This window comes from Lolium rigidum, chromosome 7, assembly GCF_022539505.1.
Source record: "Lolium rigidum isolate FL_2022 chromosome 7, APGP_CSIRO_Lrig_0.1, whole genome shotgun sequence".
Lineage (NCBI taxonomy): Eukaryota > Viridiplantae > Streptophyta > Magnoliopsida > Poales > Poaceae > Lolium > Lolium rigidum.
The window spans coordinates 130,567,253-130,583,202 of record NC_061514.1 but is presented as its reverse complement, the minus strand read 5'-3'; the positions used below and the strand labels follow the sequence as shown (position 1 = coordinate 130,583,202).

The window sequence follows — 15,950 nt, the reverse complement described above, 5'->3', positions numbered from 1 at the left end:
TACGACGATACATAACATTCAGTTTTCAAATGTAAAGCAGAGCTGTGTTGTAACTGAAAGTACTCCATTTTTTTCTGCCTTTTGGTACAGATTTCCCTCTTCCATCAAAGCAATACAGAGCCATTTAGTCTCTCAAGTGTATGGACATTTTCAGGTATAGAATATCGGTTTTGCTAATTCACAGTAAACTCATATTTAGCTTAGAGCTCAGTAGAATCTGTAGCCGTTGAATCGCGTCAAGATCTGTGTGTCGTCTTCTACCTTGAGCACATCGAGCGGGAGGAGGGAGGGGGTGGGGGAACGTCCGCCGATCCAGTGATGCCGCGGCTGGCCACGCCGGAGACGGCGACGTTGAGGATGAGACTTAGGGTTAGGGGTGCGGGTGCGAGACGCCAACGCCGGAGAAGAAGGGGGCGGGGCTTAGAGGGATGGCCGGGGCGGAGGTGGACCGACGAAGGAGCAGCTTCGTGATGGCGGTGAGGCGTCGCGGTAGCACGCCTACCGCGGGCGGGAAGATCGGCGGTTAGGCTGGTGGTGGTGGCGGGGGCACTATCGGAGAGGAGGAAGAAGGTGATGACGCCAATCTACTAAGCTCTGAGCTAATGCTCAATAGAGTGAGCCCTAGACAGACCCATATAATATTATGGTAAATATGCCAAGGAAAGAGTAAGCATTTTGTTTATATACACAACTGGTTTAGAAATTTTCATTAAATCATAATAAATAGGTGATATTTATAAAAAGTCAAATGATGTAAAGTTTTACTAAGTATGTAAAAATATATAAACATCTAAAAAAAAGCAAATAAATGCCATTAGATTCATCATGATGCATATTTCCATGTGTTATACATTTGGTATTGTGAATACAGATGATTTTGCCAATAAAAATGGTCAAATTTTTTTACATCGTTTGACTTTGAAAAAATGTTATATATGCACTACATATTGGCAAGAAAGGAGTAAATTATTACTACTAGTACTAAGGTAATTTTTAATACTTTTACAATAATTTACAACTTTTACTCCTTACTAAATTAGAAAATAAAGTTTTAGTTGGCCACACCTAATGACCAATCCATCTTTGTTGATCGCAGGAACCGAGTCATCAGGCGTGTATTTTGCCAATGATATTTTATAGCTAAATGTAGGAAAGTAAGATATACCTGATATTTATAGCAAACATACCCCTGGCTCTACCATGCGGGTAGCTCCTCCATCTTCCCTGCATCGCACACGCCAAGTTGTTGCTCCTCCCCTCTCGATCGCGCCTAGCACGCCACAACCTTTTCACGAGCGCTACTCCAACTCCCCCATTGCTTAAGCCCACCATGCCACTGCTCCTGCCCTCGAGCGTTGCTACAACACCCATGTACGCTCGAGGAGGGGAGCTCGGACCTCGAGCCCTCTGTGCGCACCGAGCTTAGGTATATGAAAAGTTCATTTATGGTGTAGGTTAGTTTTTTTTTGTAATTTTCCCATGTTGCATAGGGTGTTTCGAATGTTACAAATGTCCGTCATTATTTGTTGTGCACCCATGAGTAAATTGTCGCGATGATTTATAGGTGTTTGCTATAAACAGATTTCTTGATGCTGCAAACGTGTTTCTGTGATGTTAGATGCGTGGGGCACATATGCTGGATAAGTATTTATTTTTAGCAAAAGGAGACACACTTTTTTCATTTGCCACAAACAAATGAGAGTTCGTTACATATGTGTTGTTTGTGTTTGCTACATCGATATGTCGAAGTATTGCAAGCAAATTTTAGTACACACAGAAAAAAGTTGCCTATTTGGGTTCAGATTTACTTTGATGGCTGACGTCTAGTGCTTACAAAAAAATATATGTGTCAAATTCAGTGGGCTGGAGGAACTTCAGCTTTGATCGATCTGGACAGTGCATATATGATACATCAGACACGAGACACCGACAGAACAACTAGAGAATATGAGCTTAAATTGCTACCTCTCATTGACCCGGACTTTTGGCTCTCGGGTGCAGGCGCACCCTATATACTCCAAAAAATGTAGTAATTTCAAATAAAGTCAAAAAAATTCGAATTCTTTTGGGAATCAAAGATAATCAAGTATTGTACTCGTATAAATTTGTTTGGCCAAGAAATGTTTCACATTGACTTCAGGCAAAAAAAAACAAATCTATGACGAATATAACGTGAATAGTACTTTAATATAGGACCTCCAAGTCTGTTTTTTTCACCCAGGAAACAAGAGAAGGTATTCCATGGTGAATCTTTTGTATACGAGTACAATACATGATCATCTTTGATTCCCAAAAAGATTTGAAATTTTTTGACCTTTTTTTAAATTATTAATTTTTTTTTGAATATAGGGTGCGCTTGCTCCCAGGTTCACCCATGCAATTTCGTACCTCTCATCTGCTAGCTGCTTATAGGTTGAGACAAGGGTACGTACGCATGGAAGGAGGCACGAAACTTAACTATGAGTTAGCCTCAGAATTAAGCCAAGTCTTGACTTACGCACTTAACCCATGTGCGTTGCTAGAATTGAAGAATTAGTTAACTAATCACACAAGTGTGTCAATCTCTTAAGTCATCAGCTGGAGACCGATCGAATCGACTTATTTGTAGTCTATTGCTGCTGTGACGTTTTACATCTGTCTAAAATATAGTACTACATACGGGTCGCCCTCCATATATCTCTCTCGCGTTGCCGTGTTTCTCCTCCTAATTTTGGCTCCTTGCTGGTTGGATTTTGCTGCCGCGACACTGTCCCAGCCTCCCAGGGTCGGCAGAGCTGGCGATCCATCGATTGAGATTTGGGATGTACAAAGGCGTGAGTGCGGAAGGGAGAAAGATTAAATAAACAAAAAGAGAGCTCCTCGCTGGAATTAAGTGGCCCGTACGTAATTGTGCGCGCAACTCGATCGCCGCGAGTTTTCATTTCTCCTGTCTATAGCTAGGCAAATGCAAGTGGCTAACTAGTGCATGACATAAAGGAGCTCGAATGGTTCGTTCGACAAGAGAGTGATCAATTTGTCTCCATTGCTAGCCGACGATTTCTTTTTCAGCTTTTATGAGAGAAAGTTGTACATTTAATTATATATTTATCCATTGCTCCTGTTGGTTTTTAGTTCTGAACTATATTGTCCAATCACAGAGGGTGCCGGCACATCGAGCAATATCAGCGCAAATACGAGGAGAAATGCAAATCTGAACTGGGGTCTAGATATGCATCCAAAATCCTGGTTGCACGCCTGCTACATTATGATCTGTGCACGTTGGTGGTTGTCATATTTGCAACTTATTTGGTCATCTACAAGTAAGTTTGGTTTCAGAAAGTACAAGATTTATTTGCGAACTTGATAACAATAATGCGGGAGTATATACTAGAAATTGGGTTGCTTTTATTGAAGTAAATGCTATTATTTAATTGGGATCAAATGGAGCGGCTCAAAACATCCCATCTCTACGTTAAGTTGTTGATCCGGACTTAGAATCATTGGAAAATAAAGGATTTACAAGCTAGATGCACATGGGACTTTGAAGATTTCGAGTTGTATGTGCTAATCAGTACAATGATAGTCCTAACTTATAGTACTCTAGATATCTGAGATCAAATGTGGGTTTGATGGTAGGGGACAGGGTCAACATCAAATTGGTAACATTCCTTTTAATGATCCACCATAAAATTGTACTGGATGAAGCGAATCAGGGATGTTTTCTCTCCTCCCGCACTCACTCGGGCATGAACTAACTCATTGGCTCATCTCTCTCGGTCTCCCTCTCTTCCTCCCTCTCCCTCCCTCTCCCTCTATTGCAAGCAACTACACATGGCTAAGCTTGTTGAAGTCAAACGTCGTCGATACGAGTATCCATCAGGGGTACAAGGGGTGTGCCTTTCTTTGTCTATGATGTCAACGGACGTTGTTCTCTTTATAAAGAGAAAACCTTTGCTCGTCCAACCAGATAAAGTTCATATTATTCGTGGGCATCTTCATATTCATGGGCATCTTCATATCTCTCCTTTTTGCTCAATAAAGGGTGCTTCATTAAACTCAAAAGTTTTCATCAAGGTGATAAAATTCACAAGAGTTCACCAACTGACCTCCGCATAGCGAAGCTAGGCTGAACACAATCGTAAAACAAAAAAAACGGTACAGTACAAGCAAATGAAAAATCTCATAAGATGCCAGGCAGTGGAGGGCTTTTCTGCTAGATTAACCATAACGAACATATATATGGTGAGTAGTTTACCACACTCTTGCTTTTGAATAAACATTTTCCCACTCAATTTAATTAACATGTCATGTTTTTTTAGGCTGAATCAGTGGGTTCCCCCCACTGAGATATTTTTATTAATTTTTGAATAAAGAGCCAAATATAAAAAGGGAGTTGCTAGAGGTTAGCAAGCAGCATCTATCTACAGGCTCCAAGCCTAAAGTAAAAGAAAAGAGAAAGGGCAGATGTTACTGAAATCTCTCAACCCAATTTCTGAAGCCACTATAAGACTTCCTGGTGGCTTTATGCAAATGGAGAGACAACTCATCCTTAAACTTCTTTGTGCATCTGTATAGGTTTGGAGGGATTCCCTTGAAGATGAATAATTGCGCGTAGTCCAAATCGACCAAACAGTCAGCATAATAATCTCCATGAAAAATGGCTGTTTAAGAGAAATCTTCAGACTATCTATAAAGCTCTGAATATCAGTTTGTTGTGGTGGTACTCAGGCATGGCAGATGTACTGCCAGCAAATGTGTGCAAAAGGGCAGAGGAAAAAGAGATGATTCCTTGTTTCCAGTCCACTGACATCACACATTATGCATGAATAATCATCCATGAAGAAATTCTTTCTTTGAAGCATTGCTTTGGTGTTCAATCTATTGTGCAACAATAGCCAGGAGAACACTATGTTTTTGCTGACAACATCTTTTCCACGTCCATTTGAAAACTGGGATTGCACCTCCAGAATTCATAAGGAATTTATATACAGGTGAAACCTTCATAGTATCATCTTTTTCCAGAATAGTCCAAGAATCAACATTTTGAGATGGGTCTAAATTTAAAAGCAAGGCCTAAAACAAATGAAACTGAGCCAATGCTTCCTCTGACAGTGGCAAACGAAATGTCTGCTATATCTGGTAAAATCAGAGCTTGTTGTAGTGAGGTTGTTTCATTTATACAATAAAAGTATAAATGTGGCCAGATATCTTTTAATGATTGTTGAGACCAGGCATCTTGACATAGAAAAATAGAGTTTCCTTGCTGAAAATTACACTGAGCAAGCTGCTTGGAAGTATGAAGAATGACCAAACAGTCTCTCCACCAAAAGGAAACTTCTCTTATTCTTGCAGGTGGTAGGGCAGTGGTGTAGTAAATTTTCCAAGCCATTTTAACCCAGGGTATATTAACATGTCATGTGACTTCCTACTCAAAGATCTGAACTAAGTTCCATCATCGACATGTTGGGAAATTCATCCATGGACCATGGAGGGGAAAACACATGATTAAACATGCATAAACATACAAGGGTAGAGCTATCTACATGTGAGGGGGTGACACCCCCTCCCATAGGCTTATAAAAATAAGATCGAACAAATCACACTTGAAGTTTCTCGCCAATCTTCTTTGTTGCACTCGTAAAGACACACATAAAGGGCTACTTCTTTTTAACTTAAGTTTTCTTGAGAAACTGGCTTATGAATTCCAATAGAAATAAGCTGGTGGGTAGAAGCTCTCATAAACCGTGTCCCTATTCTCATAACCTTTATTGAGTTAGAGCGTGCAAAGTTACCACCGCTCGCTAGCCCGTAACTTTGCCCCAATTAATGAGTAATATATAGTCTTTTACTCCATACACCTTGTTTACATCAAGTTAACAAAAAATGCTCACTATCAACAATTCTGAGAGATATATGCAATTACTGATCATAAATGTAAAAATTCCACACAAGATCAGATACAACATGCACTTTGCATGCATATAGAACATCAATAAACAAAATTCCTCTCACTGACATGACTATACATCTTAGTATATACATACATTGGCGGAGGTTGGCCCGACTGCCTAGGGGACATGTTTTGCATGAAAAATAAGGTAATCCTAATTTCTCTACCATGTTTTGCGTCTCGATGTGAGCGAGATACAAATGATGATGAGGGGTGGGGGCCGTAGTCGGAGATGGAGTTGGGAGGCTACGCTTTCGAGCTAGAGGAGGAGGGGCGGACGTGTTGACTACCTGCCTATTGGACGGTGGTAGAGTCGAGCGTGTAGTGGTGTAAGAGCGGGTGAAGAAGATCTCGGTGGGGATAAAACGGAGAAACGATTTGATAAGTAGGGGTAAAAGGTAGAAAATTTCTTTGTAAGCCGTTCTAAAAAGAAATTCTTCCAGAGTTTGGTGCAAAGCTGGGGGCGACGCCCCCCCCCCCACCCCTAGGCTTGCACTAAGATCCGCCAATGAAAGAAAGTGTCTCACCGTGTTCCATTCTTTCTCTTGGAGCACATATAAATTCGCATTTCTCTCCACTTACTAAATAGGGGGTGCGGAAGGGCGAAAAGATGGAGAATTGTCTTTCTTCTCAATTCTGCATCTGGTATCTCCACCCGGCGCTAGCCAGTGAGACTTTTCGTTGCATCCTCCACCTACTTACCCCCTTCCTGTTTAGGAACCAACTGGATCAGAGTGACTATAATAGTGGTTTTACGACAATGAGTGCACAAATTGACCGAGCTACATGTAGCTCTTTTTAAAAAATATTTAAAACTTATATGTTAAGTTTTAAAAAATATGGAAAAAAATGTCGGAGGTAAATAATGATGTACATGCAAATCTTAGTATGAACTTCTATAAAATTTATCAGTTTTTGTTATTTTTATGTAGCTTACAATACAAAGTAGTTTTTTTGAGATTTTATAATGACTACCTCCAGAATTTTATTTCATATTTTTTTAAGTTCCATTATCAACATGATGGGAAATTCATCCATGGACCATGGAGGGGAAAACACGTGATAAACATGCATAAACAAACAAGGGTAGAGGTTTACATGTGAGGGGGGTGACGCCCCCCTCCCATAGGCATATAAAAATAAGCTCAAGCAAATCACCCTTGCAGTTTCTCGCCAATATTCTTCGTTGCACTCTTAAAGACATACATAAAGGGTTATTTATTTTAAACTTAAGCTTTCTTGAGATATTGGCTTATGGATTCCGATATAAATAAGCTGGCGGGTAGAAGCTCTCATAAATCGTAATCTGATGAACGAGATACAAATGAACGATGAGGGGTGGGGCCGTAATCTGATGAGTGCATATTTATCATATTTTTGCACCGTTATTTTATTAAGTTATCATTGAGTAGATAGGATTTTTGTATTTTACCGCGCTACCACGCCCTTTTATGCTTGTCTACGTAGGATTTTAAAATAATAAGGCAATGATGAAATATCAATAAAACTGTCATTTTACGGTATTTTGACGTGATAAAAATCATTTAAGCACTTAATTATGCACTTGGGCGAAAGGAGGATTAGAAGACGAGTTCTAGAAGGTTTAGCGAACGTCGGTACAGGCAAGGCCCGCCCGTACCGTCCGCCTGTACGGCCTGCCAGGACGACCGCCTCGTCAAATACTCTCGCCTCCCGCAGACGGATCTGAGATCCAAGCACGTACGCGACCAAAAATACCAGAACACCGCCCCACAAGAGATCTCAAGGAAGAACAAGAAAGGGCTTCATCCAAGTTGGTACCCGGATCATTGGAGGACAAGGCATCATCACCTTCATCATCATCCACAACGAAATCACCATATCCATCCCACCCATCTCCCTGGATTGTAATCTCCATTGTCATCGTGGGTTTTTATTTGAATTCACACCGTTATTCATATTCCATCCGCAAGATTATGATGATGTTATTGATTGTCTCCATGTGTGAGTAGTCAATTCTGTTCTTGGGGGAGATGGAGAAACCGTAGTAGTATTATAATATGAATGAAGATGATTTACAACTTTGCACTATGTTTGTATGCTAATTTTCTCTTTTGTTGTTGCATGAAGTCGACCATGTAACATTTACCTAAGGGTCACATGAGGGAATTACGATAGTGTATACGACGGAAAGTGACATACCGTGTTCGGTGCATTATTTTACCGCAGGAGGCCTGGAATTAAAACTCGAAACTCATGAGCTAAACGAGTAACTCGTGACTCGACTCGGCTCGACTCGAACTCGGTGTATAACCAGCCAAGCCGAGTTTCATATTTTGTTGTTAAACGAGTTCAAGCTAAACGAGCCGAGTTCACCGAACTCGCGAGTAGCTCGTTTAGCTCGATAAAAATGAATTCGGCCTAAGCCCATCAAAATTCGCAAATATATTTATGATTTCTCAACTTGGCAATCTTATACTGGTGATATATTGATCATTGTGGTTTATATTTTTGTGGTACCATAGTCCTAAGGCTTGTTGTTCATTATTTATGCCTAAATATTTGGGGAAAATGCATTGTACATATTACATGTTCTATTTGACAATTTTAAACGAGCTACTCGTGAGTTACTCGCGAGCTTTGCGAGTCGAGCCGAGTTTCAAATCTGGACTCGATTGTTAAACGAGTCGAGTCGAGCTAACTCGATTATTGACCGAGCTTTAGCGAGTCAAGCCGAGCTGGCTCGGCTTGACTCGAATTCCAGCCCTAGCCCCTGACTTGCACTAAGCTCCGCAGATGAGAGAGCCAGTGTCCCGCGTGTGCTTCATTCTTTCTCTCGAAGCACATTTCTTTGGTAAGTAGTGGTTTTACGATAGTAAGTGTATAATAGGTCGGGCTACGTATAGCTCTTTATTTGTAAACATTTAAAATTTGTATTTTATAGTTTTAACTAATGATGTGCATGCAAATCTCAATGTGAACTAGTATAAAATCTATCAGATGTTGTCATTTCTATGTAGCCCACAATGCAAAGTACACTTAGTTTCTATTGAGATTTTGTAACGTCTACCTCCGTTGTTTTATTCCATTTTTAAAAAGAATTGAAATATGAAATCCTAGTGTTTGAATATAAAAACTTGCACATGTAGCAGCTTGGTCTCTGTTTTGAGTTTCCTTCGTCGCAATCTTAAATCAGCAGTTAACCCTCTTCTTCTTCAAAAAAAAAAAAACAGCAGTTAAGTTGTTGTTAGCTGCCACGTCAGCACGCCTCGGCACCACCGTCAGCTTTTGGTCCCTCCCAGTGCCGTGGCGTACGCCACCAAACTTCCCGCGAAGATTCCACACGGGAGGCAGCCATAGCCCATTACCAGGGAAAGGAAACGGAAAAGGAGATGCACGCACGAACGCCATACCTGGCTCGTGCAGCATCGCAAGCCGCCGCGCGCAACTAGCCACTGACACGCCGGGCCGGCGCACCGGCTGGACGCGCCGGGGCCCACGCGTCAGTCGGCCAGCAGCATCGGCCGCACGTGGATCCCACGGTCGCCGTCGCCGCAGCTGCTTGCCACCCACTCGCGGGCAGTAACTACCATTTCCATTTTTCTTTCTCTCTCAAGCAAAAAATTCCAGCAAAATATCTCCCTCCACCCTGCTTTCGTCTACTCTACTCTACTCTTCTTTCTCTTCCTCGCCTAAAGCGTCGTCGGCCGCACCTGCCCCGCGCCTTCCTCCTCCCTCCTCCTCCGCAGCTCGGGAGCGCGCTCGACGCCGGCTGCCGACTCGCGCGCGCGCGCGGCGATGCCCGTGCGCGGCTGGTGGCCCGACAAGCTCAGGCCCAGGTCCAAGGCCAGGCCCTCCGCCTCCGCGGCCTCCTCCCCGCGCAAGTCCGTCGACCTCGACTACCCGTCCCCCTCGCCCACGCCGCGGGCCAGGGAGAAGACCCGCAGCCTCGACGCGCCGGCCGCGCGCCATGGCAGGTGCGGCGGGGACCTGCAGCACTACAAGCTCCCCGTGCCCGCGAGCGACCCAGGACCGGACGCCCTCGCCGCGGGGCCTCCCTGCGAGGACGCCACGGCCGGAGACGGCTCCTCCTCGTCCGGGTCCAGCTCGTGCTCCTCTTCCCCAGAGGACGCGCCGGATCACCACGCTTCTAATTCCAGGTAAGCAAAGCACCCGATCGTCGCGCTGTTGCTCCCTGTTCAGGGCTCAATTACGAATTGTGCCAATCCTGGAGCCCGCTGTACTGCTCGCTTGCCAGTTCAATTTTCACGCTTACGCTGAAGCTGAAGCTGAATTTGTTTAGCGCTGCGATTTTGTTTGATTTTCTTTTACGGAATGAGTGTGATTAAATATTGGGAATTGGTTTATTCGGTACGTAAAGCCATTAATTAGGTTTCGTGTGAATACTTTGTCGGGCTAGCAACTTTTTTTAGGGGAGTTTATTAAGTCCAAATGCAGAGTTGGGAGACTTATGAGTGAATGGTGTGACTTCGCACCAGCTTCAGCTCTTGACCTCTTCCATGGTCGTGCCACCCTCATTCTGCAGTCGTAAGGCACCTCATTATTATTGGGTAAAGTACAGGTCGTAGGGTGGATGGCTAGAGATGGCGTGCTAGTGGTTCATGCTTCAGACACATTCTGAAAAGAGGTTTAACACCTTCATGTTTTGGTGGGAATGCAGAATTGTTATTTCTGGTACAACTCATTTGTTTATTCTTGCGATAACAGAATGTCCATGACAAAAGATTATCTTTATGTTTCAGCGGGAGTGCATATTTGTTGCTTCTCACAACTCTTCTTCATATGATACGTTTCAAAATGATATTTGATAGTATATTTTTTAATGCTTCTTGCTTGCTTGGTGAAATCTCTAGGTCCATGGATCCGGTTGCGTTTGCCAAGGGAACAAATACGCCATCCGACTCACCGATGATCCTAAACGAAGACAGCCACTACATGTCTCGTAGCATGCCGCGTGAGCATCAGAAGTTCTTTGAGGTTCCTTTCTCTAACGTGAGGGAACTCCATTCGCACAGCGATGACCCTTCAACCAGTGAAGCCAGTTCGCGTAGCAGGGTGTGGTCTGAGGATATATTTGATTCAAGAACGGGAAGCCCTTCCCCTGGCCCAAAAGGCCATAACTTTGCTATGAGTAATGCACATGCAAGAGAATTCGGATTTAGCCCGAGGTCACCATTGAAAACAATCAACTGTATGAGGAGCCCGCCTCATCCATTGCCACTTCCTCCAGCTTCCGGTGCCTGCTCACCTCTAACTCCATCTCCCACTGCCTGCTCGCCTCTTCCTCCATCTCCAACTGCTTGTTCGCCTCTTCCTTCATCTCCCACTTCTTGCTTGCAATTCCAATCACAGTGGAGAAAGGGGAAATTATTGGGGAGTGGTACATTTGGCCAGGTTTATCTTGGATTCAACAGGTATTGTGATTTTTTTTTTCATGTCTTTGCATTATTTATTATTTGATTATCATTTGGAGTTCAATGCATCAGTGCCATTATATGCTACAAAACCTGTATACAGATCAATAGACACATGAGATAAATTGTTGAATACTCCAGCTGATGTGTTTATAAGTTGACACATGAGATTATGTAGCATCTTAACTTCTTAAATCTCAAGACAAATAACTAATGGAGAAGAACTTAGCATGCTATTCTTTGCTCCAATTTCCTGATGCCGAATTGTCGATATTGATTGAATGTCTTGGCCTCTTGGGGGGTGTTGCCTAAATATCTAAAGAAAGAAATTTGTGCGAGAACTCTTATGTGGTGAGCAATTATGCAGTGAAAATGGGCAGTTTTGCGCGATTAAGGAAGTACAAGTTATTTCAGACGATCCACATTCGAAAGAACGACTCAAACAATTGAATCAGGTTACTTGGTTTCTTAAGTCAGATAGCTTAGTTATCTTTCTGTATGGTAACAGTATTTGCCTTACCTATTAAATTGACTGAACAACATGTTATTCATTTCCATATTGGCAGGAGATTGATATTCTTAAGCAACCATCACACCCAAACATTGTGCAATACTATGGAAGTGAGATGGTAAGTTTTATTTGATTAGCCATCACGTTTTCCTATGTGCGACCATATCCCAATAATTGTTTGCTCTTCCGTTCCATTTTTTTTACGGGATGGACTTGTAAGGGGAAATGATGTCAACTATTTATAAGTTCAAAGAAAAATAATGATGTACTCTGTATGAATTAAGGCCTTATGCACATATATTTTTTTTTTGTGAAAGGTTCAGATAGAGAATTAAAGTCAAATTGTCGTGAAATTCAGTTCTACTTCTATTCACATCAATAATAATAAAATGTTGCTAATGTCATTGTTCTCGAAATAACATGTGGAAAATATTGAATGTATATACACAAGTTGAGGACAGAATCCTCCATATAAAACTAGATTGGCCATGGAGTAATTAGGTTGCCCATATACTAACGTAGGTTCACTTAAAAATGATTAAATGAATGTCATTCAATGGTGCACAACCTGTTAAGAGATAGGTGGGAAGTCATAGCTTATATGGTGCTTAGAGTTTCTGTTGTGACAAAGGCATGGTGCGGACATGCACATGAAAAGTTACTCACTTGCAGTTGTTTCACCAGGATTTCATGCTTAATCATACCAAAGAAATGGAGAAGTACTTGCCAACTAATTGGCAATAATTAAGACTTTCTAATTCTATACCTCTCCTTACAGACTGAGGACACGCTTTCGATTTACCTTGAGTATGTTTCGGGGGGCTCAATTCACAAGTTACTTAGGGACTATGGCCCTTTTAAGGAACCAGTGATTCGCAATTATACCTGTCAAATTCTCTCTGGTCTTGCGTATTTACATGGGAAGAACACTGTCCACAGGTAATATACAGCTATAGAATTGTTTAATCTTTCCATAGGCAGTACAAAATTGAATAGTCGCTAAATAGTACTTTTTCTTGGCAGAGATATTAAAGGAGCAAACATACTTGTTGGCCCCAATGGCGAAGTTAAACTTGCTGACTTTGGCATGGCTAAGCATGTATGCAATCTTGCCTTTCCATTCGCCATCCCCACCTCTATTCTGTGTGCATAGCATTATGTAGTTTCACTATCATTCGATTTTGAACATATAAATACAGAGCTTCTTTTTCTTCACGCCCGTTAATCTCATCACTCGTGTTGAAGCAGATATCATCCTTCGCTGAAATACGCTCTTTCAAAGGAAGTCCTTACTGGATGGCTCCTGAGGTGAGCTGCATCATTTCTTAGCACTCAAACTTGAAAACAATTTTCTTCATTATCAGTTGTACCCATGTGAGTAAAATCCCCCCTAATAGCAGAAAAAACACAGGTCATTATGAACAGTAAAGGTTACAATCTAGCTGTTGACATTTGGAGTTTGGGGTGTACAATTATTGAAATGGCAACGGCAAGACCTCCTTGGCACCAGTATGAAGGGGTATATGCTTCTACTTAACAATTGCATTTTTATTTCCATTTAGCTATGGCAGATAACAGACTGACTCCTTTTTCCTTTAAGACAAGATAATATGCTGACTCAATCCTCTCCGATCTAACCTTGTAGGTAGCTGCAATATTTAAGATCGCAAACAGTAAAGATATTCCTGAAATTCCAGATATTTTTTCCGAGGATGGGAAAAGTTTCTTGAAACTGTGCTTAAAACGTGATCCAGCATCTCGCGCCTCTGCAAGTCAGCTGTTGGACCATCCTTTTGTTCAGGACCATCCAGCAGTAAGAGCAGCAAAATCCAGTGCATTGAGAAATGCATTTTCTGCTCCAATAGATGTGAAGCATAAAGTGGTACAGTCTTTTGCTCATTTAAATTCATTTTAGTATATATTTATTCTTCTCGGCATTTTCCTCATTAATAAAAACTGTCTCGGTCAATCACTGGCACGAGTGCTTTACATTTGCTTGGACTCAGTCTGGACTAAACTTTGGCTTAACCCATCAAAGATGCTCTTATGTCTGCTATAAATTAGTAGTTGATGAGCAAATTGTGACTTTAATTTAGTAAGGTTGGTTGGAGGATTGTTGCTTTCCAAGGAAAAAGATGTTAATGTTTGCTTCGTTTACGGTATCTGTTCTCCTAAATGCTCATATCCTTATCCTGCCCTCTATGTTGTTGCAGTCTAACAGGGAGCTTCCATCACGGAGAAGTATTGCTCCCCTCAGGGATATAGGTGTGAGTGCGAGAGATTTTACCGGATTTTCCACAACCGTTCCATCACCACGCACCTCCTGGTACTGGAATAATCCCTTTCCATCCTCAGTTTTTACTCCCTCTCGTAGCATTTCATTTTCATGACAAAATATGTATGTCCTTTAGCAGCCCTGTTCTTGTGAGAACAAACATGTCACTACCTGTGTCCCCATCCTCAAGCCCTATGAGGCAATTCAAGCAGTCTAACTGGAGCTGCCTGCCATCTCCGCCCCACCCAATGCTCTCGCCTGGTGCTTCATCAAGCTACGCGCTGAATCAGGCACGACGAAGTCCAGCAATTTCAGACCCTTGGCAGGACGTCGGCCCCTTGAGACTCCAAAGTCCCTACGGTTCTCCAAAGAGGTTCTAAGCGTCTTTCATGGAGGTTCAGCATGAAAAGTGCTCTCATGACATGGTAGATTCTCAGAGATGTTCCTGTCAGCAACCCCTTGTAACTTTGTGTTGCTACACGCTGATTTACTGTATAGTTGAAAAGGGTTCTCGAGGAAAGAAGACATACAGGAAGTGCTGTATATAGTATATTTATAGGTCATTGTCGCTTCTGCTATATAAATCACGATGTAAAGCGATACGAAGTTGTATAAGAACATGGGCTGTAAATTTGCCAGCCTGTGCAGGCTCACAGCAGTACTTATGAAGGATTTTTGACTTCTGTGACTGATGTAGAGATGTCTTCCGGTGAATTGAAAATATGTAACTAGTTGCTGGCGCATTCACATTATAAATATTTTTCTTTTTTGAAACAAGACCTTACAGGTCCAGCTTATAATGAAAGCATTAAATGTCTCATACATACAAAATAGAAGGAAAAGGTCAGCAGTAGCTATTGTAGATAGGAAGTCAGTTTAGCCCGAGCTGTAAACTGATCTGTGTTTACACAGCTCACCACCAGGCGAAAGGAAACTTAGAAGGGATCCAAACAACCAACAAGGGGAAACGACTACATCACCCTACATATATATTTTTCTTTAACGAGAGGTGCCGGAGGGGGAAACTCTCATTTGTACCCGCACCCCATTATTGAATGTAACACTTCCAAGTTTTCAGAAAATACGAAAAAAATCTGGGACATATATTATATTGTGTACTATGCATCTGCGAAGTTTCATCAATTTTTTTTGAAAATGTCTGGCCTGCACAAAAAAAGACTAATGATATGAGTTGTGGAATACTATTCACTTTGGTCTTCTTTTTTCACAGGTTATATATGGTCATATTTTGGAACGAAATTTTATATTTGCACAAGATACAAAATAACCCATGTCCATGATTTTAATTCATATATAAAAAATACACGAAAGTGTAATATCCGATAATGGGGTGCGGGCACAACTAGTTGTAGAGTATTCGCTCTCGAGACAGAGGCGCTAAATTTCACTTCAGCTCGTAAGCATGTAACATCGTGCAATACAAAGCTTTGTAAATTTAAGTTCTGGGCAGCTAGAGCTATATAGGGCAAATCCTGTTTGTATGAGCTGAAGAAATACAACTGAACAAAGTCCCAGATGGAGAGCTTCTGTTGTGAGCTACCTTGTTCAAATATATGGTGATGTGGTAAATCCTGGGCTGCAGCTCCTAGGAAATCTGTCTGAAGCTGCAAACATGATTGCGAAATGAGTTGCAGAACTCGTGGCAGCTCTAGCAACAGCAAGGTTGTCCGTTAGATAACTTGGTTGAGATGCAGTGGAGCGGTAACTTTCACAGGAAGTGCCCAAGATTCTGCTTGTAGAGGAGAAGTCGCCAGTTATGTGGAAGATTGAATGGAAACCTTGGTGCGTTCGCCCTCCTGG

The 15,950-nt window shown here is 42.0% G+C and overlaps 1 protein-coding gene across 1 annotated transcript; it reads left to right on the top strand.

Moving 5' to 3' along the window:
- The first annotated feature begins 9,706 nt into the window (after positions 1 to 9,706).
- Positions 9,707 to 14,812, top strand: LOC124672819 (mitogen-activated protein kinase kinase kinase 3-like). Its single transcript, XM_047208987.1, has 11 exons — positions 9,707 to 10,068; positions 10,783 to 11,343; positions 11,711 to 11,798; positions 11,910 to 11,972; positions 12,633 to 12,793; positions 12,878 to 12,953; positions 13,103 to 13,162; positions 13,266 to 13,373; positions 13,500 to 13,736; positions 14,068 to 14,180; positions 14,269 to 14,812. Exons 1-11 carry the CDS (start codon positions 9,707 to 9,709, stop codon positions 14,507 to 14,509), a joined length of 2,070 nt encoding a protein of 689 aa, XP_047064943.1. The 3' UTR covers positions 14,510 to 14,812.
- Positions 14,813 to 15,950: the final 1,138 nt, after the last annotated feature.

Coding starts and splice junctions, on each gene's coding strand:
- LOC124672819 (XM_047208987.1), top strand. CDS start 9,707: ATGCCCGTGCGCGGCTGGTGGCCCGACAAGCTCAGGCCCAGGTCCAAG. Junction 11,344..11,710: donor GTTTATCTTGGATTCAACAG/GTATTGTGATTT, acceptor GCAATTATGCAG/TGAAAATGGGCAGTTTTGCG. Junction 12,954..13,102: donor ACTTTGGCATGGCTAAGCAT/GTATGCAATCTT, acceptor GTGTTGAAGCAG/ATATCATCCTTCGCTGAAAT.